Below are 27,024 nucleotides of genomic sequence, written 5' to 3'. Positions count from 1 at the left end.
TTAGGAGGCTTTTTACAACATTGGCTTATTCCAATATGGTGTGGAATTTAAAAGAACAAGGTTCTGTCCTAAAGTTCTGTACAAGTGGGTATGGTGTGAGATAAAGCTTGCCATGTTAAGAAATACCAAATGTTGGCAAGGATGCAGAGAAAAAGGAACTCTTGTGCACTGTTGGTAGGGATGTAAACTGGTACATCCACTGTGTAAAATGGTATGGAGGTACCTCAAAAAATTAAAGACAGAAATAACACATAATCCAATAATTCCACTACTGGGTATTCACTCAAAGAAAACAAAAACACTAATATGAAAGACATATGGACCCCTATTTTTATTGCATTATTTACAATAGCCAAGACACAGAAGCGACCTAAGTGTCCATCTATAGATGAATTGATAAAGATATGGAATATTACATAGCCACAAAAAGGATGAGATCTTGCCATTTGTGATGACCTACAGGATATTAGGCTAAGTGAAATAAGTCAGAGAAAGACAAATATCATATGATTTTAATTGTATGTGGAACCCAGAAATGAATAATGAATAAACAAACAAACAAAAATCAGAATCAGCCCTATACACAGAAAAAATTAATGGTTGTCAGAGGAGAGGTCAGTGGAGTGGGCAAAATAAGTGAAGGCGAGTGAGAGATACAGGCTTCCAGTTTTGGAATAAGTCACAAACATAAAAGCACAGGGAATATAGTTAATGGTACCATAATAGCATTGCATGGTGACAGATGGTAACTATACTTAGAGTGAGTACAGCATAACACAGAGCTGTTGAAGCACTACATTGTACACCTAAAACTAATGTAACATTGTGTGTCAACTATACTATATTTTTAAAAAATAAGAATAAAAAAAAACCTTGTCATCTTAAGAGTCTTACCTAAAACATTTTGGTCTGTACTCAGGGAGAGGGTTATAGCAGGTTTTAATGGACTTTGAAGATTAGAGCGCTGTACATTTAGTTCTATAGTAAAAGTTCTGCTTGAAAGAGCATAAACATTTTATACTAGCACAGCTGACCCTTGAAAAACACAGGGGTTGGGGTGCTGAACCTGTGCAGCCGAAAATCCATGTGTAACTTTTGAGTCCCCTAAAACTGAATGACTAATAGTCTATTGCTGACTGAAAGCATTACTGATAACATAAGCATATTTTGTATGTTGACTGTTTTATATACTGTATTCTTAAAGTAAGCTAGAGAAGAGAAAATGTTATTAAGAAAACCATAAGGAAGAGGAAATACATTTACAGTACTGTACTATAAAGATATCTGCGTCTAACTGGACCTATGCACCTCAAAACCATGTTGTTGAAGGGTCAACTGTATTCTCTTATGCCAAAAGGACTCTCTGGTTTTAAGACAGTTTCTAAAATGGCTGTACATGATACTGATTCATGATAGCAATATAGTAAGTGCCTATCATGTAATGACAGTGTTGTTCTAAGTGTTGGGAATATAGCAGTTAAGGACAGATAATATCCTTGCTGTCATGAAACTTACATTCTAAATGAGCTAGAGACAACAAATAGTGAACAAATAAGAGAATTTCAAATATGATTAGTATTTCAAAGTATGACAAGACTAAGATAAAATAAAAGTAGGGTAACAGGATTCTGAGACTGCTGGCTATGGATTACTGTTAGGTTTATTCTGTGTGGTTCTTTGTGAGAACAGGACATGTGGGCTGAGATCTGAATGGTAAAAGCTACAGAAGGAATGGGGAAAGGACATTCCAGGCAGAGGGAAGAACAAAGTTTGTGGAAGAAATAGGGATGTTTTGAGAGAAATAGAAAGAAGGTAAAGTGGTCATAATATATAAGGGGTAAAAGAAGAAGGAGGACATATTCACCAAATACAAATTCCATGATTAAAAAAGTACTGCCAAGTTGACTATTTAAATTTATATCGATCCATATTTCCAATTACAGGCTGAAAATGAAGAAATGTATGTAGGATTGATTTAACTTATTTTTGCTTTCAGAATCATGTTAGTTTAAATTCTGAAACAAGAACATATCCCAAATTCAAGAAGAATAAATTCTACTGAAGGCTTTTATATTTACTTAATAACACTAGCATGTATATTTGGCATGATAAAATTATATCACTACTATATTAAGAGCACGATCCTAACTGCCAGTATGAAATCAGTGTGAAATAAAAGGACCACCTAAGCAGAAATTCACACTAGTAAACAGACATGTCATTAAGGTATTGTTTAAAGAAACTGCACTAAAACCCTGGCACTTAGCCCAAATAAGCAGATGTGCCATCTATCAAGGTAAAGATTAAATGTATTAACTATTGCTGGCTTTGATCACTGCTATATTGTTTGTTATTATCTGAAAGAAAACAGCTTATACAGATAGTTGCTATTTTACTTGTTCTTGGGATAGAGAAGTAAGCAATTACATCCACAGTTTCTAGATCTGGGTATTAATAAAACATGAATGTACTGCATAACACGAAAGAAACCAACGGAGGCAATTTATATTTTAGGACATTTCCAAAGAATTTATATTAACATATTTCATCACTACTTTTGTATTTGCTGTTCCAATCACTTTGCTATATCTATGTTTTGGGTATTAAAAGTAATTTTCATTACCTATTCTCATGCATTAGCACTTACGGTAGGAACAGCAATAAATAAAATTTACTGGACAAACATTCAGATAATCTACAAAACAAAACAAAACAAAAAACCCATGCCCTTTAAATATGTTCTTCTTCTTTTTAAAAAGGATTTTATTTATTTATTTGGCAGAAAGAGACACAGCGAGAGAGGGAACACAAGCAGGGGGAGTGGGAGAGGGAGAAGCAGGCTTCCGGCAGAGCGGGGAGCCCGATGCCGGGCTCGATGCGGGTCTCGATGCGGGGCTCGATCCAGGACCCTGGGATCATGACCTGAGCCGAAGGCAGATGCTTAACAACTGAGCCATCCAGGTGCCCCTAAATATGTTCTTCTAATCTGAGAAGAACTGTTAGGTTTGTTCAATAAAATTTCAAATATAAGATGTTACATATTTAGGTTTCCTAATATAATGACCACGGAAATGAAATAATTATTCAAGTAATTAATGTAAATGAGCTATTACTCTATGCTGTAATTTTTAAAGTTGAGGTCACATATGATCTTACACATATGCAGAATTTAAGAAACAAGAAATGAGCAAAAGGAAAAAAAAGAGAGAGACAAACCAAGAAACAATCTCTTAACACATGATGGTTACCAGAGGGGAGGTGGGTGGAGGCTTGGGGGAAACAGGGGATGGGGATTAAAAAGTACACTTATCATGATGGAAAAAAAATTGAGGTATATATTAATTTCAGGTATACAACATAATGATCTGATATTTATATATGTTATGAAATGATCACCACAATAAATGTAGTTTTCCCGTTACCATACTGTTACATAACATGCAAATACAATGTTATTGACTATAGTCACCATGCTATATACCATATACCCATGACTTACTTATTTCATGCCTGAAAGTTTGTACCTCTTGATCTCTTTCTCCCATTTTACTCATCTCCCCTAACCACTCTCCTCTGGCAACCACCAATCTGTTCTCTCCATCTAGGAGTTTTGTTTTGTTTGTTCATGTGTTTTGTTTTTTTAGATTCCATGTATAAGTAAAATCATATGGTATTTGTCTTTCTCTGACTTAATTCACCAAGCATAAGCATATCCTAAAGGTCCACCCATGTTGACACAAATGGCAAGATTGCCTTCTTTATCATGGCTGAGTAAAACTGCATCACATATACATACAACTTCTCTATCCATTCATCCACTGATGAACATTTCAGTTGTTTCCATATCTTGGCTATAGTGAATGATGCTGAGACAAACAGCGGGGTACAGGTATCTTTTTGAATTAGTGTTTTCATTTTCTTGGGATACTCAGAAGTAGAATTGCTGGATCATATGATAGTTCTATTTTTAGTTTTTTGAGGATCCTCCATACTGTTTTCCATAGTGGCTGCACCAATTTACATTCCCACCAACAGTGCACAAGAGCTCCCTTTCTCTATATCCTTGCCAACACTTGTTATTTCTTATCTTTCTGATAATAGCCACTCTGACAGGTGTGAGGTGGTATCTCCTTGTGGTTTAGATTTGTTTTTCTGATTAATTAGTGATGTTGAGCATCTTATCATGGGTCTGTTGTTCATCTGTATGTCTTATTTGGAAAAAAGCTTATTCAGATCCTCTGCTCATTTTCTAAAACAGATTGTTTGCTTTTGTTGTGTGTTGAATTGAATGAGTTCTTTACATGTTTTGGATATTAACCTCTTACCAGGTATATGATTTGCAAATATTTTCTCCCAGTCGATTGATTGTCTTTTCATTGTGTTGGTTTCCTTTCCATGCAGAAGCTTTGTAGTTTGATGCAATCCATTTATGCCTTGTTGCCAATGTCTTTGCGGTAAGATCCAAAAAAATATTGCTAAGAGCAAGGTCAAGGATCTAACTGCCTATGTTTTCTTCTAGAAGTTTTATAAGTTTTGGTCTTATATTCAAGTCTTTAATCCATTTTTAGTCAATTTTGTGTGTGGTGAAAGAGAATGGTATAGCTTCATTCTTTTGCATGTCGCTGTCCAGTTTTCCCCGTACCATTTACTGAAGAGACTGTCCTTTCCCAATTGTATATTCTTGCCTCCTTTGTTATCATTTAATTGACCACATATGCATGGCTTTATATCTGGGCTCTTTATAGTGTCTCATCAGTCTTTGTGTCTGCTTTTATGCAGGGATGTGGTGTACTATGTTGACTGATTTATAGATGCTGAAACATCCCTGCATCCCTGGAATAAATCCCATTTGAACATGGTATATGTTCTTTTTAATGTATTACTGAATTCAGTTTGATAATATTTTGTTGAGGATTTTTGCAGCTATGTTCATCAGGGATATTGGCCTATAATTTTTTTTTTTTTTTTGTGGTGTCCTTGTTTGGTTTTAGTATGAGAATAATGTTGGTCTTTTAAAATAAGTTTGGAAGCATTCCCTCTTCTTCAATTTTTTAAGAGTTTCAGAAGTACAAGTATTAAATGTTCCTTGAGTGTTTCGTAGAATTCACCAGTAAAGCCATCTGGTCCTGGACGTTTGTTTGTTGGCAAGTTTCTGATAACTAATTCAATCTCTGTACTGGAAATTCATCTATTCAGATTTTCTATTTCTTCATGAAGGTAGTATGTTTCTAGGAAGTTATCCGTTTATTCTAGTTGTCCAGTTTCATGGAGTATAACTCTTCATAGAAGTCTCTTATGATCCTTTCTATTTCTGTGGTATCAGATTTAACTTCCCTTCTTTCATTTCTGATTTTATTTATTTGAGGATTTTTTTTTTTTCTTGATGAGGCTATCCAAAGGCTTGTCAATTCTATAGTTCTCTTCAAAGAACCAGCTCTTAGTTTTATTGATTTCATCTACTGTCTTTTTAGTCTCTATTTCATTTCTGCTCTGATTTTAATTATTTTTTGCCTTCGAATTTTGGGTTTCATTTGTTCTTTTTCCAGACCTTTTAGGTGCAAAGTTAGATTGAGATTTTTCTTGTTTAAGAGAGGCCTGTATTGCTATAAAGTTCCTTCTTAGAACTGCTTTTGCTTTGGGTGCCTGGGTGGCTCAGTTGGTTTAGCGACTGCCTTCGCCTCAGGTCATGATCCTGGAGTCCCGGGATCGAGTCCCACATCGGGCTCCCTGCTCAGCAGGGAGTTTGCTTCTCCCTCTGACCCTCCCCCTCTCATGTACTCTTTCTATCTTCTCTCTCTCAAATAAATAAATAAATTAAATATTTAAAAAAAAAGATCTTAAAAAAAAAGAATTGCTTTTGCTTTATCTCACAGATTTTGTTATGTTTGTATTTTCATTTTCATTTGTCTCAAGGTATTTTTTTAAAATTTTTTTCCAAGGCATTTTTTAAAATTTCTCCTTTAATTTCTTCATTGACCCATTGGTCGTTCAGTAGCATATTGTTCAATCTCTACACATTTGTGATTTTTCCAGTTTTCTTTGTGATTGATTTCTTCTTTAATACCACAATGTCCTGAAAAGATGCTTGATATAATTTCAATCTTCTTAAATTTGAGAATATCCTGGAGAATGTTCCATGTGTACTTAAGAAGAATGTGTATTCTGCTTCTTTTGGATGGAATATCTGTATATATCCATTAAGTCCATCTGGTCTAATTTTTGTTTAAGGCTGATGTTTACTTATTGACCTTCTGTCTGGATGAGCTCTCCACTGATGTAAGTGGGGTATTAAAATCCTCTACTATTACTGTATTGCTGTTGTTTTCTCCCTGTTAATATTTGCTTTATATATTTAGGTGCTTCTACGTTCAGTGTACAAATGTTTTATCTTCTTGTTGGACTGAACCCTTTAACATTATGTAATGCCCATCTTTGTCTTTTATCACAGTTCGTGTTAAGTCTAGTCTATTTTGTCTGATGTAAGTAAAACTACCTAGCTTTCTTCTGGTTTCCATTTGTATGAAATATCTTTTTCCATCTCTTCACTTTTCAGTCTGTTTTAGATGTGAAATGAGTCTCTTATAGGCAATATATAGATGGGTTTTTTTTTTAAACAACTCAGTCCATTTATGTTTAAAGTAATTATAGATAGGTACTTATGTACTGCCATTTTGTTGATTGTTTTCTGGCTGTTTTGTAGTTCTTCTTTTCTTTCTTCTTCTCTTGCTCTCTTCCCTTGTGGTCTTATGCCCTTTTTTAGTGTTATGTTTAGATTCCATTCTCATTGTCTTAATCTACTACAGATTTTTGCTTTGTGGTTACCAAGAGGTTTACACATATCAACCTATATATATATTTTATATTTATATAAATTTTATATTGCTATCAATATATTTTATATCAATCGCAAGTTAAAACTGAATTCTAAAAATTTACATTTTTACTCCCCTCCCCTTGCAGTTTACGTTTTTGATGTCACATTACACATCATTTTATTTTGTATATCCATTAACTAATTGTAGTTATAGTTATTTACTTATTTTTTTTACTAATTTTTTCTTTTAACCTTCATGCCAGCATTGTAAGTGATTAGTCTATTGTCTTTGTTATATATTTACATTTACCACTGAAATTTTTACTTTTATGTTTTCTTCTTACTAATAAGTTCCCTTTCTTTTCAGATTAAAGAATTCCCTTAAAATTTCTTGTAAGGCCAGTTTAGTGGTAGTGAACTCCTTTAGTTTTTGCTTGTTTTAAAAATTCTTTATCTTTCTGGGATGCCTGGGTGGCTCAGTTGGTTAAGCAGCTGCCTTTGGCTCAGGTCATGATCCCAGGGTCCTGGGATCGAGTTCTGCATCAGGCTCCCCACTCAGCAGGGAGCCTGCTTCTCCTTCGGCCTGCCACTCCTCCTGCTTGTGCTCTCTCTCTGACAAATAAATAAATAAAATCTTAAAAAAAAAAAAAAGAAAATTCTTTATCTTTCCTTCAATTCTGAATGATAACTTCACAGAGTAGAGTATGCTTGGTTCAAAGTTTTTTGCTTTTGGCACTTTGACTATCATGTCATTCCCTTCTGGCCTGTAAAGTTTCTGCTTAAAAATCTGCTGACAGTCCTATGGGGTTTCCCTTGTACATACAAGCTGTTTTTCTCTTGGTGCTTTATGATTCTCCTTGTCTTCAAATTTTGACATCTCAACGATAATCTGTCTTGTGGATACCTTTGGGTTCATCTTATTTTGAACTCTTTGTGCTTCCTGGAACTGGATGTTTGTTTCCTTCCCCAGGTTACTGAAGTTTTAAGCCATTATTTTTTCAAATAAATTTTATGTTCCCTTGATCTCGCACTTCTCTTTGGGACTCCTAAATGCAAATGTTGGTTCTGTTGTCCCATAGGTCCCTTAAACTATCTTTATTTTTTAACATTCTTTTTTCTTCTTTTTGCTGCTTTGTTTGGGTGAGTTCCACTGCCCTTTCAGATCACTGATCCTTTCTTCGAGTCAGCTTTGAACCCCTCTTAGCATATTGTCCAGTTCAGTTATGGTGCTCTTCAGCTCTGTGACTTTGTCTGGAACTTTCCTATGTCTTCTGTCTCTGTCAAAGTTCACTCTGTACTCATCCATTCTTCTCACAAGATAGGCAAGCATATTTATGACCATTACTTTAACATTTTATCAGGTAAATTACTTATCTCCATTTCGTTAAGGTGTTTTTCTGGGGTTTTATCTTTTCTTTCATCTGGAACACATTCCTCTGTTTTTTCATTTTGTTTGACTCTGTATTTGTTTCTATGTATGAGGCAAAACAGCTGTATCTCCATCTTGATGGAGTGGTCATAGGAAGACAGGGAATGTGTTTCAATTGCTGTTTATGCAGTACCCTGGGGTGGTAGCCTGCCAAGAATTGTCTCTTCAATTGTTTCAGTCATGTGGGGCCTAGAAATGCAATGCTCCCTGGCCACCAGAGCCAGGCATTTAACAGGCATCCCTTGTGTGGACTGTACATACCTGTCAATTTGGCATGGTAGGACAAGCCCACTGCTGGGTTTAGAAGGGCTGGGCCATGGGAGAGTGCATGGGTGGGGCAAAGAGCAGTAGCAAGGTGAAATAGGACTGAAAAAATGGTGCTTGTGAGCACCTCCATTATTGAGAGAGTTCTAGCAGACCCGTGATCCTCCAGCAGATGCTTTAAGATTAGCCAATGAATTTCCTTCACATATGGCCTAAACACTTTTTAACCTGATGCTTAAATACTGAATCCGAGGGTGAGTCTGTGTATGAGTCCATTAAGACTAGAATCTCAGTCTTCTACAGCCCTTTGGGTCTCCTGGATGTAAGCCCCATTGGTTTTCAAAGCTGGTTATTTTGGGCCTCATCTCTCCAGTGCAACTTCCAAGAGTTGGAGTTGGGATGCCTGATGTGGGGCTTGAACCCCTTATTCCTCAGGAATACATTCTTATTTAAAGATCCCTCCCACTTGTGGGTTACCATGCTAGGGGTAAGTTTTTTTTTTTTTGTAAGAACACATCTCTAACTCTCTTATCTGTTTCCATATGGTCTTTTTATCCTGTGGTGTGGAGGAGCTGTTCAACTAGTTTTCAGGCCTTTTTCAGAGAGAACTGATCCATATGTAGTTACAGAATTGATGTATACATGGGAGGAAGTGAGTTTAGGGTCTTTCTACACCCCCATCTTCTCCATGTTGTTATTTTAAATTGACTGTATCATGCTTCATGAGTTATCAAGTTTACTGTTTTATTTCTATGATCAGCATAAAGAACCTTGTATCAGCTTAGAAGGTTGACCTTTATAATCTGACACTTAAAAAAAAAGAATCAGTGGCATATCCTAACATGCTTTTATTCTTATTTTCTTAATTTATGAGTTGATCATCTAAGAATTTTCCAAACATTTAAGGAAAAAATTGTCGTATTCAGAAAGTGTTCCATAAATTCAGCATGTTAAGTAATTTTGAGAAAAAGTATCTGAAAACTTTTAAAGTAGATATGCTCAACAATTTCAGGGATAGAGGCTGTATATGCAGTAAAAGAGTCATGCCTAGGCTCATGCCTAGGCTCCAGGAAACTCTATGTTTCAGTGTGAGAAGAGACCTGAAGATGATAGAGAGAAAAACAACATGCCCTCTATTGCCTTTTTTCAGTTTCATGTTCAGTGTCTCCTTTACAGGCTTTGTCTATTCAGACTTGATTATCATCAAATATTAGAATAGTGAAACAGAACTCTGGTTTGGTAACTATGACAGTGATATAACCAGAGGCTCTATTACGTCCACTTTATAAAATTACCTCCAACTTTACGAATAAATCTAGGGAGGTATATATCGTGGATAAAGTACTTCTAAGATTTGGTTCCCTATGCTTTGTGACTGCTAGAAATAAAAGCAGAAATTTCATCCAGGTCTAAGGGAATTATAGTTTGTGCACACTCTAACAGTTTAATTTGCATAATAGAATTTTACCTTCATGTAGAATACCCTTTTCATAATTATTAGCCTCAACTTGAATAACAATCTTAACTATATCCTTTTCTTATACCTGAGGTAGATGGAGTTAGGTAGAATGTAATGGTACCTTATGACTTATCACGCTGGTACTTCAGGTCCTACTTGTGCAGACAGATAGGTTTTCTACCTTAAACTAGTATCAAATTAATTTCCTTCCTTAAACATCACGCATCTCAGAAGATGCCATTTCTACTGCCATTGATTTTGCATTTTTTACCCACTCCTCTTTAGCCTTTTGCTCTGTGGCACTGGTCTCTACTACTCTTTTCAAAGTGCTTCTGAAATGGTTCCCAAAGACCTACAAAATTTAAGGAGTTTTCTACTCTGTCGCTATCCTACTTGATTACTTTTAAAGAGTTGGATATTAACTTCCTCACTGTTGCTCTTTTCTTCCCTAGATTCCACTATCCTGCATTCTCTGGGCTTTCTTCTTACTTCTCTGGTACTCTGCTCCTTCTCAATTTCATTCTTTGGCTTCTCAGTCTCATTTTGACCCCTTGAATGCAACCTGTTTTCCAAGACTCTGATCTTATCCCTCTTCAATCTACATTCTACCCTTTAGGTCACATACTCTCATGACTTAATTATCACCTCTATCAGGATGCTTCCTAATCCTGGCTACATTCTTATCTCCAGACAGTTGCTTGTTACACTCATCTACCACTACAGGGAGTCCCAACAGCTTATAAAGGCCAACATTTCCAAGCTCAGAGTTAAGGTCTTTTTCAACCCAGTCCTCCTTTGCATTCTCCTTCAAATGAGGCAGGCTAACATTGAGGAAAGAGCAGGGCTTTAGAACTCGATGGACTTGGAATCAAATCATGGCTGCAATACTGACTACATACCAATTTTCTCATCTTTAAAATGGGGATACTATAACTTAACCTTGTAGGCTGCTGTAAAGATTCAATAATGTAACATTATGTTATACATAACCAATCCTCAATAAGACATAGTCTTATTTTCTCTTAGATCAGTTAGTACTATCATTATTCCTAGTTAGGCTGGCTGGAAAAAGGAGTGACCATTGATTTCTCCTTTTCCCTCATCTCTCCAAACCTGCCAGAAACCAGGTTCTACAGAGCCTATTCCATAGCATGTCTCAATTACATTTTCTACTTTTCACTCACAGTTGTAAATTGGACTATTCTGAAGCTTAACAAACTTCCTGCCTCCAATCTCTTCTCTATTAATTCACTTTTCATACTGTGGTCAGAGATGAATTTTTGAACACTGAAGCGCTATTATCTCCAGAACTGCCTGCTGGTTTCTCCTGACAGCAGTGTACAGTTCACATTTGGGGATTCTGCCTCTTTGGTGTCTCTGTTCACATTCCAACCACACAAGAACAACAACAATGCTTTTACAGTGGTCTATATTTTATAAAGTCTGTTTCCCCAAGAGCCCATTAATAATGGTTATTTAATCACTGTTGATGCTAAATAGAGCAATATGGTTATTTTTGCTTTCCTGAGCCTGAATGAAATGGAATTTGAAGACAAATTTATGATGACTACCTTGTATTTCCTTTCCTGCTTGCTTTTTGAGTATTTTTTAACCTGAGGTCCTGAGTAAGAGCCATGATACCTGGAAATGCTTGTTTTTTTTTTTTTTTTCCATTTTGTCTATTCACAAGTACCTTCAACTTCTCGGCAGAATTTCAGGCTTCTTTCATAAATTAGTTGCTCTACAATGGTAAACTTTATCCATACTACTGCTTTGGTAACAAGCAGATTTGCTAACATTTATTCACAATGACATAACGAAACAATTTCTAGTTTTTCAAACCCATATCTCTTACATATAACATGTTTGAATCCATGAAACCTTCCAAATATTCTTTAAGCAGTCACATAGTAGTTTTCTCTATAGCTTTCTGTTACTTTTAACTTCTACCACTTTGAGAAAGTGAATCCTGTAAAATTACTACCTGTTTTTCTGAACAGTAAGTGAAACTTGATGTATCCAGAGGTATACTTCAGGCAACTTCAATCCTCTGGAACTCTCCAGCTTTCTTATTTAAGTTGCAAACCCACAAGAAAGATCTTTTTCAGCACTTGAAATAACTGTCATGAGGGACATGTAATAAAATATTTATGAAGATTTCTCAGAATTTATAGTCTTATATATTCTAAAGCAGTGCTGTCCCACAGAAATATAATAGAGCTACATAAGTCATTTTAAGTTTTCTAGTAGCCACATTTAAAAAAGTAAAAAGAAACAGATCAACATGAATTAATATCCCAACATTATTACTTCATCATGTATTCAAGATCAACTGTTCATTCTCACTGATACCAGTGATAACGAACTAGTATTATTCCTAACAATGAGGACAAAAATCAGAAATACAAATTAAAAGCATGAAAGTCTAAGGCCATTCAGTGTAAGGGTAAGTAATAGACTCTAAAATCTAACTAATTTAATCGACTCTAAAAATCTAACTAGCCCATCACTATGAAACTGACCTTCATAATGATAATCCTAAACTGTCAAAAAATAGAGGATAAATTATGCACATTATAACACTTTGAAAAGACAGGGAAATATATATATACATATATTCTTGGAGGGCTTATCAAAAAGAGTTACAAATGTTAAAAGTTTAATCCTGTTAAAAGGGTAAACCTCAATTTAAAAAATCACATTTATATAAAACATTTCATTGTCTGATACTGCCAACTAAGTATTAATGTTACTCCTATAAATTCTGACCTCTGTCATAACAGGTTTCAGCAAGATGTCTTCCTCAGTTTGTGTTGGAAAATTTGTTATTTTATGGCTTTATAGACTTTGATCATTAATCCTTCTAGTATGTTAATAGTCCACAAGTCCTATCTATTTCCAGTTGCATTGGGATATAACTGACATAAGGTGTACAAGTATGATGGTTTGACTTGCATGTATTCTGAAATGATTACTGCAGTAAGTTTAGTTAGTATCTATCATCTCATACACATACAATAAAAAGCAAAAGCAAAAAAAAAAAATGTTTTCTCCTTGTCATGACAACTCCCAGGAGTTACTCTTTCAACCACTTTCCTCTGTATCACACAGCAGTGTTAACTATGGTTGTCATGTTGCACATTACACTCCTAGTACTTATTTATCTTCTAACTGGAAGTTTGTACCTTTTGATCACCTTCCTATGCCCACTCCCTGCAACCCTGCCTCTGATAACTACAAATCTGATCTCTTTTTCCATGAGCTTGGTTTTTTGTTAGAGTCCACACAGAAGTAAGACCATACAGTATTTGCCTTTCCCCGAGTCCCATTTTTTAAAGATTTATTTGAGAGAGACCGTGCGTGCGTGTGTGCACGTGACCACAGCAGAGGGCCAAAGGGAGAGGGAGAGAGAGAGAGAGAGAGAGAGAGAGAGAATCTTAAGCAGACTCGATACTGTGTGCAGAGCCCAGTGCAGGGCTTGATCCCATGACCCTGAGATTGCGACCTGAGCTGAAACCAAGAGTTGGACAATTAACTGACTGTGCCACCCAAGCACCCCACCATGAGTCCCTTTTTTCCCCCCGTGAGTCCTATTTTTAAAATGGGTCCCCAGAAAGAAGCTTCTCACCTCCCATTATTTCAGTTCTGTGTGTTTCATGAAGTGCCCCTAACCACACAAAAATCCAAAGGTATCTGTTTTGGTGTGAGGGTATATTTTCTACGTGTTTTAGGATACTTTCTGGAATTTTATACCAACATACTGATCTGAAATATTGAGGCTAGTCTACAGTTATGCTGAACTCACTACGTTCTAGATATTCCAGAATTCAATTTCCTATATTGTATAATGGGTTCTTTTTCCTTAAATAAAATGTAAGAAAACTTAACCAGCTTCCACATAACCAATTCAGTGATTAATCAATGCTCCCTGCTCCTCCTGTAGAACTCCATGACAGATATTCACAGAAAGCTCTTCGCAAATCTTAAGAATGCTTGCACACTCCTGCTCTCAGCTAAGCTCAATGTTTGCTTAGTTTAAGTCTTTTGTGTTTCCAAACCAATTATACATTGCACTTGTTACTGTAATTACTTAATTTTATTAAATATTACTGTGAAGTAATAGGGTTTTCTGGAAACACCAGAAAGCTGGAGAAGTTTGTTTTTTAAAGATTTTATTTATTTATTTATTTGAGAGAGACAGAGAGAGAGCGTGAGCAAGCGCACAAGTAGGGGGAGTGGCAGAGGGAGACGGAGAAGCAGGCTCCCTGCTGAGCAGCGAGCCCAGTGAGGGGCTCAATCCCAGAACTCTGGTATCACGACCTGAACCAAAGGCAGACGCTTAACCAACTGAGCCACCCAGGCGCCCTGCTGCAGGAGAAGTTAACTACATGGGGACACTGGGACATTGGTGTTCCTTTGTGGCTTAGGTGAGAATGTAGCTTCAAAAACAAGTAAATTTGGTGAAAAATCAGAAGAGCCTGAAATGGAAGCATTAAGCACAGAGACTGTGTAAACTTTTTTTCCTGAATGGTGATATAAACTGCAAATATAAAAGCATAAAATTTAGTCTCTTGGATCTGCCAATACCCTGAAATATGTGAGCCAGTTACCACCTGCAGCTGCCAGATCCCATTAGAAACTGCAATGTCAAGGAAAGCACGACGGGATATCCTACACCTGTTCTGTTCTGATGGAAAGCTTGATTCTTTGAGTTTATGAGCCTTGGTTAAACAAGGGGGAGAGGGTGATGGTGGTGGTGGTGGTGGTGTGTGTGTGTTCCACTCGCAATAATGCAAATATTTATATCAATGAAAAATGAGTCTGAAAAGAGTTGCTTCAGTAAAAAAGGAAGGAGGAATACTTTAGAGTTATTAAGGCACACTGCTAAAGAAAAAAGTTGCTTCTAATTAGGGTAAGACTGTAAAGAGTGGGAAAAATCACAAAGATCTTGAAGGATGCTACATTCAGACTGCTTCAGACCTGTCTTTACATTTTTTCTGGATTTAAAGAAAACAAACTGGAAAATGCAGATGATAAATTATGGACATACATAGGCAAGGAAAACAGGTAATTTCAATCAGTGGCTCCACTTGAAAGAAAAGACCTTGGTTCTGGGGCACCTGAGCGGCTCAGCTGGTTAAGCGTCTGCTTTGGCTCAGGTCATAATCTCGGGGTCCTTGGAATGAACCCCGCGTCGGGCTCTCTGCTCATGAGAAAGTCTGCTTCTCCTTTCACACTCTCCCTCTGTGCATGCGCGCACACTCTCACTCTCTCTCAAATAAATAAAATCTTAAAAAAAAGAGACCTTGGTTCTAAAATGGATGTGCATTTAAGTTAATTAAAATGTCTGTTATTCAGGTATCTTTATTTTTAAAAATTATTCTCCCTTTAACAGATTATTTAAATTAATTGAACTACTGATAGTGGCCACATTGAGTAAGATGGGTTCTACTACACTTTAAGCTAAAACACTGAGAACTGCATCTGCTACTTTATTGTCCACTCACATAGATGTTCATGTCATTTACCTTAGTTTCCCCCACATGCTTAGATTTATATACTCTTTATACCCTCTTCCAGATAATTTCTAAAATGTTAAATAAGCCTACTTTTTATTGGATCCCACTGTTCTATAAACTGATTCTCTGGTTAGAACCTTTTGCTATGTCATTTGTTTCTAGTCTTTGAGACAGTTTCTTGTATATAAAAACCAAATATCTCAGTAATTAAATTGGCAAAGCCTGTGGAATGAAACCTTGTCAAAGGTGTTTACTGAGGTATAATTTATATACAATAAAATGCACTTGTTTAAATATACAGTCTGATGAGTTGTAACAAATTTATATACCCATGTCACTACCATCCTAATCAAGGTCTAAAATATTTCCAGCACTTCAGGAGGTTCCCTCATGGAAACTGCAGTCAATTTGCAGTCAATTCCTTACTCCCTCTCAGCCCCAGGCAACCAATGATCTGCTTTCTGTTAGTATAGATATGTTCCTTTTCTAGAGTTTCATATCAAAGGAATCACACTGTATGTACACTTTTTCCTTCACTTAGATTCATCCATGTTGTTGTACTTACTGGTAATTTGTTCCTTTTTATTTCTGAGTAGTATTCTATCGTATGGATACAATTTGTTTACCTAGTTACTTGAACACTTAGGTTGTTTCCAGTTTGGGACTATTATGAATAAAATTGTTATGAATATTCCCATACGGGTCTTTGGGTGAACATATGTTTTCTTTTCTTTGACTAAATACATAGAAGTGGAACTGCCACATCATATGCTGAGTATACATTAAGAAGCTGCCAATTTTGTTTTCCAAAATGTGTATATCATTTCACATTCCCACCAGCAATATAAGAGAGATCCATTTGCTTCACGTCTCAAAGTCTTTTTTAAAAAAAGTCATAGTCATTTATGTATGTAATGAGTAATTATCAATGGTAGTTCTAAGAAGTTAGTATGTACCAAGTGCTGTTATATATTTATCTACATGTTCTATTTTTTTCTCCACAAAACACTCTAATACATTAAAAACATTTAACTCTGGCACATACCCAACAGTTTATGTGCAGAGGTATTTTTTAATATTACCATCAACATTCTTGGAATGGAGTGAAATTTACTGGTTTTATGTCCTAGAGTTGTCTTGGAAACGTATTTTCATTTAAACAGATTTTCAGCTTTTCAAATATTAGCTTTAGCAGATTCCTGGAAAATCTGCACCCATTTATACCTATGTGTAGCTTTTTCATTTTCCCCCCTATTCTTTATGAAGGCTTAAGTTTTAATTTTTCTTACTCCTTTATTGGGGGTAGGGGTGTATAAGAATAATTCTGAACATATCTATGAGGCCCTTTCTATTGTATTATCTGCAGAAATCATAAAAATAAAACCCTAAAAAGTATAGATGCATAAGGTCATTTCTCCCATAGGAATATTATGCTCTGTTCCTTAACAGTTTCCTTTGTTGTAATATGGAAAATTTAACACTTCTGAATATATGAATGATTTCTTGACATTTCATATGTAAGCAGTGGATATAATTTTAATTTTTATGGAAATGTAAAATCACACAAGCATCTAAATGTTTTATGATAAACTAAAAATAAGTAGAATCTGCTTACCTTAAAAAATTCCTTTTTCTCAACCATCTCATTACCATCTGCATCCAGCATTTTAAAAGCAACATGAAACCCAGTATGAGGTTCTGCAATTAAGTGAAAAGTGAAGTTATTTAAATGTTGGTGAAATGCAAATTACTTATGATCTATAAGTCTTCAAATTTGAAAAAAACTTCTAGAAACTATATATAAGTGCCTAAACAGAGAAAAAAATGACCTTTTCTTATTATAATAATTTTCAAAGGCTGATATATTTTCACAGCTGTGCTGTTCTACTATTAAGTGCTCTGCTTTTCAAAGCAAAATTAATTTGAGAACTTATTTCTTTAACTCTACCAGGGTCTTTCCTATATTCTTATAGTAACTTGGCTATTTTCATACTGATTATTACTCTTTATTTCCCTCAGAGTTGGGTTTTTAAAAAATTTTTTATTTTGAAATAATTTTAGACCTAAGAAATGTTGTAAATATAGTATAGTGAGTTCTCATATAGTCTTCAGCCAGCTTCCTCTAATGTTAACATCTTCTACAACTACAGTATCATTGTCGAAACTAAGAAATTAACACTGGTAATAGCATTTTAAACTGAACTACAGACTTTATTTGGATTTCAAGTTTTTCCACTAATGCTATTTTTTCTACTTTAGGATCAAATACAAGAAACCATGGCTCAGTTGGTTAGGCGACTGCCTTCAGCTCAGGTCATGATCCTGGAGTCCTGGGATCGAGTCCCGCATCGGGCTCCCTGCTCGGCAGCTTCTCCCTCTGACCCTCCCCCCTCTCATGTGCTCTCTCTCTCTCTCATTCTTTCTCTCAAATAAATAAATAAAATCTTAAAAAAAAAAAAGAAACCATGTTGCATTTAGTTGTTAGGTCTCCTTACTCTGCTCCAAGTTGTGAAAGTTTCTCATTCTTCCCTTGATTTTCATGACCAGTCTTAAGAGTACTGATTAGGAATTTTGAAGAATGTCTGATAAGGGTTTTTTAACATATGAAGGTTAAGTCTGATTCTCTTCTGTTCAACAAGTCTTTTAAGGAGAGAGTTATGGGGAGCCACAGTACAAAGGAAGTACAAGGGCTAATCTAATCCAACAGTATCATTTTGTTGATACAGAAACTAAGGTAGCATGAGAGACTATGGACTCTGAGAAACAAACAGGATTCTGGGGTGGGGGGGTGGGGGGATGGGTTAGCCTGGTGATGGGTATTAAAGAGGGCACGTATTGAATGGAGCACTGGGGGATATACGCAAACAATGAATCATGGAACACTACATCAAAAACTAATGATGTATGGTGATTAACATAACATAATGAAATAAAAGTGAAAAAAAAAAAAGAAACTAAGGTAGCAATAATGTTTTAATGATAAAGACATAAATACCAAACTTCCAAAACCTTGTTTGGTAAGAATAGAGAATTCCACATGATCAGTGAGAAAAACTGTGGGGTACTTACTAGTGAGGATTGTAAGCAAGAAAAGATACTCAGTATACGAAATTAGTCCTGAAAGAGATAAAATAAAAACATCAGAAGATAAGTTTTAGAAGGTTTAGAAGTAATCATATATAGATCTATATGGAAACTTCACCTAATTAAAAACACACACATTTTGGGGCACCTGGGTGGCTTGGTTGCTTAAGCGTCTGACTCTTGATTTCTGCTCAGGTCATGATCTCAGGGTCATGAGATCAATCCCTGTGTCTGGTGCTGGGCATGGAGCCTGCTTAGGATTCTCTCTCCCCCTCTGCCCCTCCCCCCTCACAAAAGGGGGGGGGATAAAAACACACACATTTTTACTTTAATTTACCTCTCTTTGGTACAGTGGAAAACTTCTGTAATAGAGAGTTAAGTACAGTACTAATACTTAAAAAAGATACTATCTTTTTTCATCAGGTTACTATTACTAGTAAAAAAGGGGAATGGATGTTGGCTAGCAAATAACAGGTATCCACTACAGGTTTTATTTGCATGGCACTTCATGCAATTTCTATCTAAATTTAACTCTTCATAACATCTCAAGTGAAGCAAATTTAAAAATTCAGTAGAGTAGCAGAGATCTCAATATACAAAAGGTCAACCTGTATTATTTAAAATGAGATTAATTAAATCTTTGCAGCAGTAACTTAATTTTTCTTTGGGAAACTATTCCTTCCCCATTCTCAAACACATAGTTTTGGTAGGATGACCATCCTCACCTTTGAAGGTAGAAGCTGATAGGCCTAAGCCAATCATCGTACTCTTACTGAATTGGTGCAGAGATGGGCAAAAGGCTGATCCAAGCTAATGAGCAGGTTCCGTTGTCTGGCTGCAGGGACTAGTTCAGGGATGGGCCTTGACCTAAGCTGGGTCACTCAGAGTGGAATTTCTGACAAGAATGCTAAATCATTCACTTTATTTTTTCCCCCTCCCCCATTCCCCTGGGCTTTGATGATGTGAGAATGTTTCACTTAGGAATGTGAGGCAATGGAGAGAGTGCCTGGAACTGTCAGAGAGCCAGTGTTTAGGGCCTGAGAATGCAGCCAATCTTTAATTGGCAGGCCTGAAAGATGGATACTGGTGATGTCTGAGCACTGGATTAAACTGAATTTGAAGCTAGCTCTGTGTCTGGCCACTACTAGCTCTACAACTGTCCTTTCTTGCTCAAATAGGTAGTGTCTTGGTTTATGTGCTTGCAATGAAAAGAATAGCAATAAATATAGAAACAGTGTCTTGTAAATCATGGCTTCCTGATAAGCTAAAAATAATTTTCCCTCTGGATCATAAGTTTGATATAATAGCAAAATACACAATTAAAAAAAACTTTATCATGGAAAACTTCAATCATACACAAAAGTAGAGAGAATATAATAAATATTATATATATCAACTTCAGTAATTAACTCATGGCAGTTCTTGTTTTATCTATACCTCTTTTCACTCCCTTCCCCCCACTTCCCACTGAATTATTTTTTTTAAAGATTTTATTTATTTGAGAGAGAGAGAGAGAGAGTGCGCGTGCACAAGCGAGCAGAGGGGCAGAGGGAGAGGGAGAAGCAGACTTCCTGCTGAGCACTGAGCCCAACTCAGGGCTCTATTTCAGGACCCTGTGATCATGACCTGAGCTGAAGTCAGACACTTGACAGACTGAGCCACCCAGGAGCCACCCCCTGCACTGGATTATTTTAAAACAAATCTCAATATATTATTTCACAGTAGAAAATTCAAGCTGTATCTCTAAAAAGACTGTCCCCTTCCCACAAATATACTTGCCACACCTAAAAAATTATCAATAATTCCTCAGTATCATCAAACTCACATCACTTTTACAAATGTCCCTGTTTCAGAAAAACATTTTTTCAAGTGTGCTCAAATCAGGATTCAAAAAAGGTCCCTGCATTACATTCGGTCAAAAGGTCTCAAGTCACTTTTTTTTTTATTGTGGCAAAATACACATAACAAAAATTTTTACCATTTTAACCATTTTTATTTATATTTTATTTAATTTATTTATTTGACAGAGAGACAGCGAGAGAGGTAACACAAGCAGGAGGAGTGGGAGAGGGAGAAGCAGGCTTCCCGCAGAGTGGGGAGTCCGATGCGGGGCTTGATCCCAGGACCCTGGGATCATGACCTGAGCCGAAGGCAGATGCTTAACGACTGAGCCACCCAGGCGCCCCTAACCATTTTTAAATGTACAGTGTAGTGGCATGAAGTATTCATTGTTTTGCAACCATTATCAGAACTTTTTAATCATTAAAATTAAAACCCCTGCCTCCAGCCCCTGTAACCTCTCTTCTGTTTTCTGTTGCTATGAATTTGCCTACTCTACGGACCTCATATAAATGGAATCATACAGTATTTGTCCTTTTGTGTCTGGCTTATTTCACTTAGCATAAGGTCTTCAAGGTTCATCCACATTGTAGCATGTGTCAGAATTCCATTCCTTTGTAAGGTTGAAAAATATTCCACTATATATATATATATACCACATTTTGTTTATCCATCTGTTGATGGACATCTGGGTTGTTTCCACCCAGCTAATGGCTATTGTGATTAATTCTGCTACAAACATTGGTGTACAAGTATCTCTTTGAGTCTCTGCTTTTAATTCTTTTGGGTATTTACCCAGGGTGGGATTGCTGGATCATATGGTCATTTTATTCTTAATTTGAGGAACCCTCATATTTTTTCAAAAGTAGTGGCACCATTTTACATTCCCACCAACAGCGCACAGAGGTTATGATTCCTCCACATCCTTGCCAACAGTTTTTTTTCTTGATAATAGTGGTATTAAGGGGTATCTCATTATGGTTTTGATCTGCATTTCCCTAATTGTTAGTGATGTCAGGCATCCTTTCACATGGAAATTAGTCAACTGTATATCTTCTTTGGAAAAAGGTCTATTTGAGTCTTTGCCCATTTTTTAATAAGTTTGGTTTTCTTGTTGCCCTATATGATTTGCAAATATTTTCTCCTTTCCTGTGGGTTGCCTTTTCATTCTCTTCAGAGTGTACTTTGATTCACAGGTTTTAAATTTTTCTTTTGCTTTCTGGTCTTAAATCTTTTTTTTTTTTTTTTTTTTAAGCAGTCTCCATGTCTAGTGTAGAGCCCAAAGTGGGGCCTGAATTCATAACCCTGAGATCAAGACCTGAGCTGAGGTCAAGAGTCAGATGCTTAACCAACTTATCTGTTAAAGATGCCTGGTCATTTGACCTGTAAAGTTTCCTACAGTCTAGAAAATTTTGCTGACTGCATCTTCTTGGTGTCATTTCACATGCTCCTCTAACTTCCGTATTTTTTCTTTCTTTTTTTTTTCCTTTTAAAGATTTTATTTATTTGACAGAGAGAGAGAGACACAAAAAGGGAACACAAGTAGGGGGAGTGGGAGAGGGAGAAGCAGGCTTCCCGCTGAGCAGGGAGCCCGAAGCGGGGCTTGATCCCAGGACCCTGAGATCATGATCTGAGCCAAAGGCAGAAGCTTAACAACTGAGCCACCCAGGCACCCCTAACTTCTATATTTTCTATAAACTGGTACTTAGATCCAGAGGTGTGTTGAGATTCAAGTTTGATTTTTGGTAAGAATTTTTTTTTTTAAGATTTTATTTATTTGACAGAGACAGAAGAGAGAGCATGAGTAGGGGGAGCAGCAGAGAGAGAGGGAGAAGCAGATTCCCCACTGAGCAGGGAGCCCGACATGGGGCTTGATCCCAGGACCCCAAATGATGACCTGAGCTGAAGGCAGATGCTTAACTGGCGCCCCTTTGGCAAGAATTCTTAATTAATTGATTAATTAATTAATTTTTTCACTGTATCATTATTTTTAATGTCCAGCATTTACAATACGAGGGCCAGAGCTTTCTCCCCAACTCAAGTTTATAAATTCTCAATTGGCTTGTGAGGCCAATAGGGATACTTCTTCTTGTCTAATTTGGTTTCTGGGAAGACTTCATTCAGGTCCTCAATGGTCATCTGATCAAATGCAATTATGTTCCTCATCTTCTCCAGCTCTTTTTCATATTCCTCAATCCTGGCCTTTGAGAGAGACAAAAACTCGGCACAACTTTTCACATCTTCTTTTTCTTCAGCATCTACCTGAACAGTATATTTTATCCTCTGGCACAGGAACCTTCAGGGCATTAAACTTCTTCTCAAAGTCATCTACCAAAACAGCCTTCGCCACATTGGCCTTGTAGTAAGCCCAGTCGATAGCAGGTGGTTTCTCAGGGAGAGTAGCCAACCTGGAGGTTAAGTGTCTCATTCCAGGATTTCAGGGAGTTAGCAATGACCTTCTGGTTTCGGGGTATGATCTCCCCAAAAGCTACCCAGTCAATGGTTTTTAGAGCAAGTTTTCGTGCAGCCATCTTGAGATCCTTCACTGACGCCAGCAGCTCAGAGTCCACAGCAGCAAGGAATGGAACTGGGTCCAAGAATTCTTAATAGATGGTGCTGTATACTTCCAACAGGAGGCCAGAATAAAAATGTTTATAAAAAATGCTAAATACTATTGAGAAACAATGATAATAAAAGTTACAGATTTTGGAAATATGTGAAATCATTTCTAGATCTTAGATGATCAGAGATGTCTCAGAGAAGTAATTCTAAAAATGGTCTTCAAACGTATGGAGGAAGTAATTCTAAAAATGGTCTTCAAACATATGGAAAATTCCAAATGAAAATTTTAATTAAGAGGTGTGGGATAGGGGTGCCTGGGTGGCTCAGTCGTTAAGTGTCTGCCTTCAGCTCAGGTCATGATCTCAGGGTCCTGGGATCGAGCCCCGCACGATCTTCTCCCTCTCCCACTCTCCCTGCTTGTGTTCCCTCTTTTGTTGCATCTCTGTCAAATAAATAAATAAAATCTTAAAAAAAAAAAAGAGATGTGGGATAATAGATGAAGCTGAATATGAAAACTAAACACAAAAATACAAAAATTAAAAAGTGACTGTCGGAAATAACATCTATGTGGAAGAAGCAATGGGAAAGGCCATGATCACAGCCTAGACATGAGGAATAAAGGCCTGCAGAGGGTGATGGCAGTGATTTGCCCTACTGACTCCCAATCAAATAACACACAGACTCAGGGCCCAAGTCCAGTGCAAGGCAGGTAAGGACTTTATAACTAGGTAAATCAATGTTTTAGCTACAAGTAACTTCAGGCACATATTTTAAATGACTTATATTTTTGTGCATTACGAACTTTTTGGTTGTTTGGAGCAGGTATACTTCTTTTTAATAAAAAAGCCCACAGTAAGTCTTCAGATATTTTTCCTTAAAAATATTCAGTGTTTATAAGGAGGGAGAATAAATTAAATGTGTTTTGTCATTATCTTGTTACCTGAGAGAAGTACTCTAATGTTAGTTGAAGGATCAAAGTATTTCATCCCTTGGCAGACTCAAAAAAGCGGAGAACAGCTTTTTTTTTTCTAATTTTCAAAGGAATACGGCAATGTGAAAAAATGGCCAAACTGCTAAACTGCCGTGGGCTTGGTGCCAAGAGGAGGCCTCACTCTTCTCTACACACAGGTACACGTCCTCTACAAAGGGACTTTGTGAAAAAGAAAATTCTAGTGTCTTAGAAATGCTGACTTAAATAAAAAGCTTGAATAAACAGAGTTGAGACAATGTAAAAACAGCACCTACACTCTCAAAATAGATTATAAACGATATAGTTGTACAATAGCATTCTAGGCATCTGCCCTCTGAAAATGCTTTTAAAGAAAACTGATACTTCAGAATACAGGAGAAACAGTTTAATGTATATATTTCTTATATTTAATTGTAAAGTAAATGCTGTTAAATGTCAATGTCTTAAAAGTGCATGTTAAATAGGTGAAGTATTTTATATAATTATATTTAAAAATTTGTTAATGAATCCTTACGGAAGGGCCATTAGAAGAGATGACTAAATTCTGTTATTTACTATGCTTCTCTACAAATATTTTAAATTTGGAACCATTCTAAACTATGACTTGCTACTGAATGCCATTTTGAGAACTGTTTCCCAAAAAGAAATTAACATATCCATCAAAAGAACATATTTATATATCTTACAATGTATCTTTTAATTTATATTCAGTACATCCTTAAGGACTATATTAAGAATTCTGCTCAGTTCAAAAAAAAATGCAGTTAGTTATACATTATATTTTTCTTTATAAGATCTTTATAAAATCTTTATAATGCATGGTGGATGAGTTACTTTCTTATTTCAAGGATATACTATTGTTTGCTAGTTAGCATATAGTATAAATTTTGATAGCTGTTTTATGTGGTAAAAGGGAATATTTTAAATTGTATCCAATGTAGCTAAATTTTACATTCTTTTCAAGTGACTTCATTAATATCAGCAAAGAAGTAATATGTGAAAAATGAATCTGCTGAATCTCTCCTATATAATGTTCATATTAGTGTCTCTTCTTTAAGCTGGAAATGTACATTTCAACTCATATATTTCCGAGAAAAACAGAAGTAAGACACTCCCCAAGATTTTTTTCTTGATCTGCTTCCTGTAAATTCTCTAGAGGTAGGGAGAAGAGAGGATGAATTTGATAAGTACCTAGGAAGCAAAATTAGGAAGACTTTGTATCTGATGGCATGTGAATGATGGAAGTGGCAAAGAGAGAAAGGGTTCAGAGACATTTCTTGGGTTTTGATGAGGTGCGTGAAAAGCAGTACTACCAAATGAAACCAAGAAAAGAAGATGCTGGTTTAGGGAGAAGATGGTGAGATCCGTTTGGGATATGATGAACTCAAGGAAATGGAGAAACCCATAAGCTGGCATCCGGCAGCTGGTTTGGATACAGAAGTCTGAAGCTCAGGAGAGGAGCCTGGGCTGGAGACACTGAAGGGGATCTGAGAGTTAGCATCAGTATACATGGGCGCTAAACACGAAGAGGAGGAGAGTAGTGGACAGATCCTAGGGAGCACCAACGCTTAATGGGCAGGAAGAGGAAGAGAAACCAATGACAGAAAGGTACCAAGAGAACTGGGATACCAAGAAGAGGTACCAAGAGAACTGGGATAATGTAGTTTCAAAGAATCCAAGAGAACTTGTGGCACATGAATTTGCCTAATAATAATAAAAAGATCTTTTAGTGACACTTGATCTCAAGGAACGGAGGAGAAGCTTTATGTATGTTATTCCTACCATAACCCTCGAACTAGAGACTGTTACCTTTATTTTACAGATGAAGTAGGTGTTAAAGAAACTTACAAACTCCAGGGCATACAGGAATTGTGAAGCTCGGCACGTTTGGCCTGTGACACTTCCCATCCTTAGGGACGGGTGTTCTTTTCCCAGCTACAGCATGGTATAGTAGATGTGTCCGAGGGATGGAGAATGTGAAGGTTTAGGACTGAGACCCCAGTCAGAGTGGAATACAGGCAAGCATAGGAAAGTCCACATAAGGAAGACCAGCATTTGGAGGAATGATGAACTAGAAGTTCTCACTTTGCCCTTTCATGGCATTTCTAATTCTTCCTACGTACGCAACCCTGCTGTTCCCTCATTTCCCTGTCAGCTGCTTAGTTTTCCTGTCATTGTTAAGTCACACTTTGAGTCCTGATTTCCCTACCAGCCTTTTATTAATGAAGGCTGTTCTTTCATATGTTCCTATGTGGTAGGGAGATAGGCTTAAAATTCTCCTCCTGCAGGTGCCCAGCACAAATCATTTATTCCTTCTCACTGACTTTGAAATGAATGCTATTTACATTACCTATCCTTGCAGTCATTTATTCCTCCTGGTTCCTCTTAAAGCCTCTCTCTCCCTCTCTCTCTCTCTAATCATCTCCTTTCCTTTATTTTCCATACTAATAACCTTAAGCACTTTGCCTAAAGGAAAAATATCAAACTTTCTGCTGTGGACTTCCACGTTCTGTTTTTCTAATAGTGCATCACTAAGGGCCCTCCCCCCGGCCATCCAGAAATACTGGTTTTTAATGCTTTTAGAAATCTTGGAAATGTATGATGCCCCTATTCATTCTGAGAATATAAATAACTCTCCAGCTATGTAAGGAACAGGGAGAGAGTACTATCCAATAGGAAAATGTGTGAGTAGGCTGATGAATTTATCTTCTTGACAGTTAGAAAGGTATATATATAGAAAGAGAGACAGGGAAAGACATACAGAGATATATGTGCCTGTAAATGAAAGTTAAAGAAAATAAAGAAGTTACTGATAATCCTCCTCGGTGGCCTCTGAAAACAAACATTTATTTTATCTCCCTTATGGCACAGAAGCAGCAAAGCTGGTAAAGACATACAGAGTCACAGTGCTGCTCCTAGAAACCAGAACCATGATTTCCAGAAGGGGCTAAGAGAGTCTTGACTGAATGCCTCTCACGAGGATGCCTCTCTGACTCATCTACTGATAACAAAACTGCTTCATAAATCTTGCCATTGCAAGCAGGAAGTTGAATGAAGATAACAGTGCCCTCAATTTCAAGAAGA

General features: G+C 36.6%; 1 protein-coding gene and 1 pseudogene across 4 annotated transcripts in view; both read right to left on the bottom strand.

The window, feature by feature from the left end:
- The window catches only part of MICU2 (mitochondrial calcium uptake 2), a 171,717-nt gene that overhangs the window by 54,535 nt on the left and 90,158 nt on the right, over positions 1-27,024 (bottom strand). For 2 of the 4 annotated variants that reach the window (XM_025875190.2, XM_073894798.1), the window contains 2 exons: positions 18,555-18,602; positions 17,101-17,183 (listed from right to left, as the gene is read on the bottom strand). In XM_025875190.2, coding sequence (XP_025730975.1) covers positions 17,101-17,183; positions 18,555-18,602 — 131 coding nt within the window. The remainder of the gene's footprint in view (positions 1-17,100; positions 17,184-18,554; positions 18,603-27,024) is intronic. The other 2 variants (XM_025875191.2, XM_073894799.1) reach the window with 1 other exon arrangement.
- Positions 22,312-23,099, bottom strand: LOC112826852 (ATP synthase peripheral stalk subunit d, mitochondrial pseudogene; annotated as a pseudogene).

This window comes from Callorhinus ursinus, unplaced genomic scaffold (assembly GCF_003265705.2).
Source record: "Callorhinus ursinus isolate GAN/ISIS: 27379988/994484 unplaced genomic scaffold, GSC_fseal_2.0 scaffold7, whole genome shotgun sequence".
NCBI lineage: Eukaryota > Metazoa > Chordata > Mammalia > Carnivora > Otariidae > Callorhinus > Callorhinus ursinus.
The sequence above is the reverse complement of the archived record's forward strand: the minus strand, read 5'-3'. Positions and strand labels throughout refer to the sequence as shown.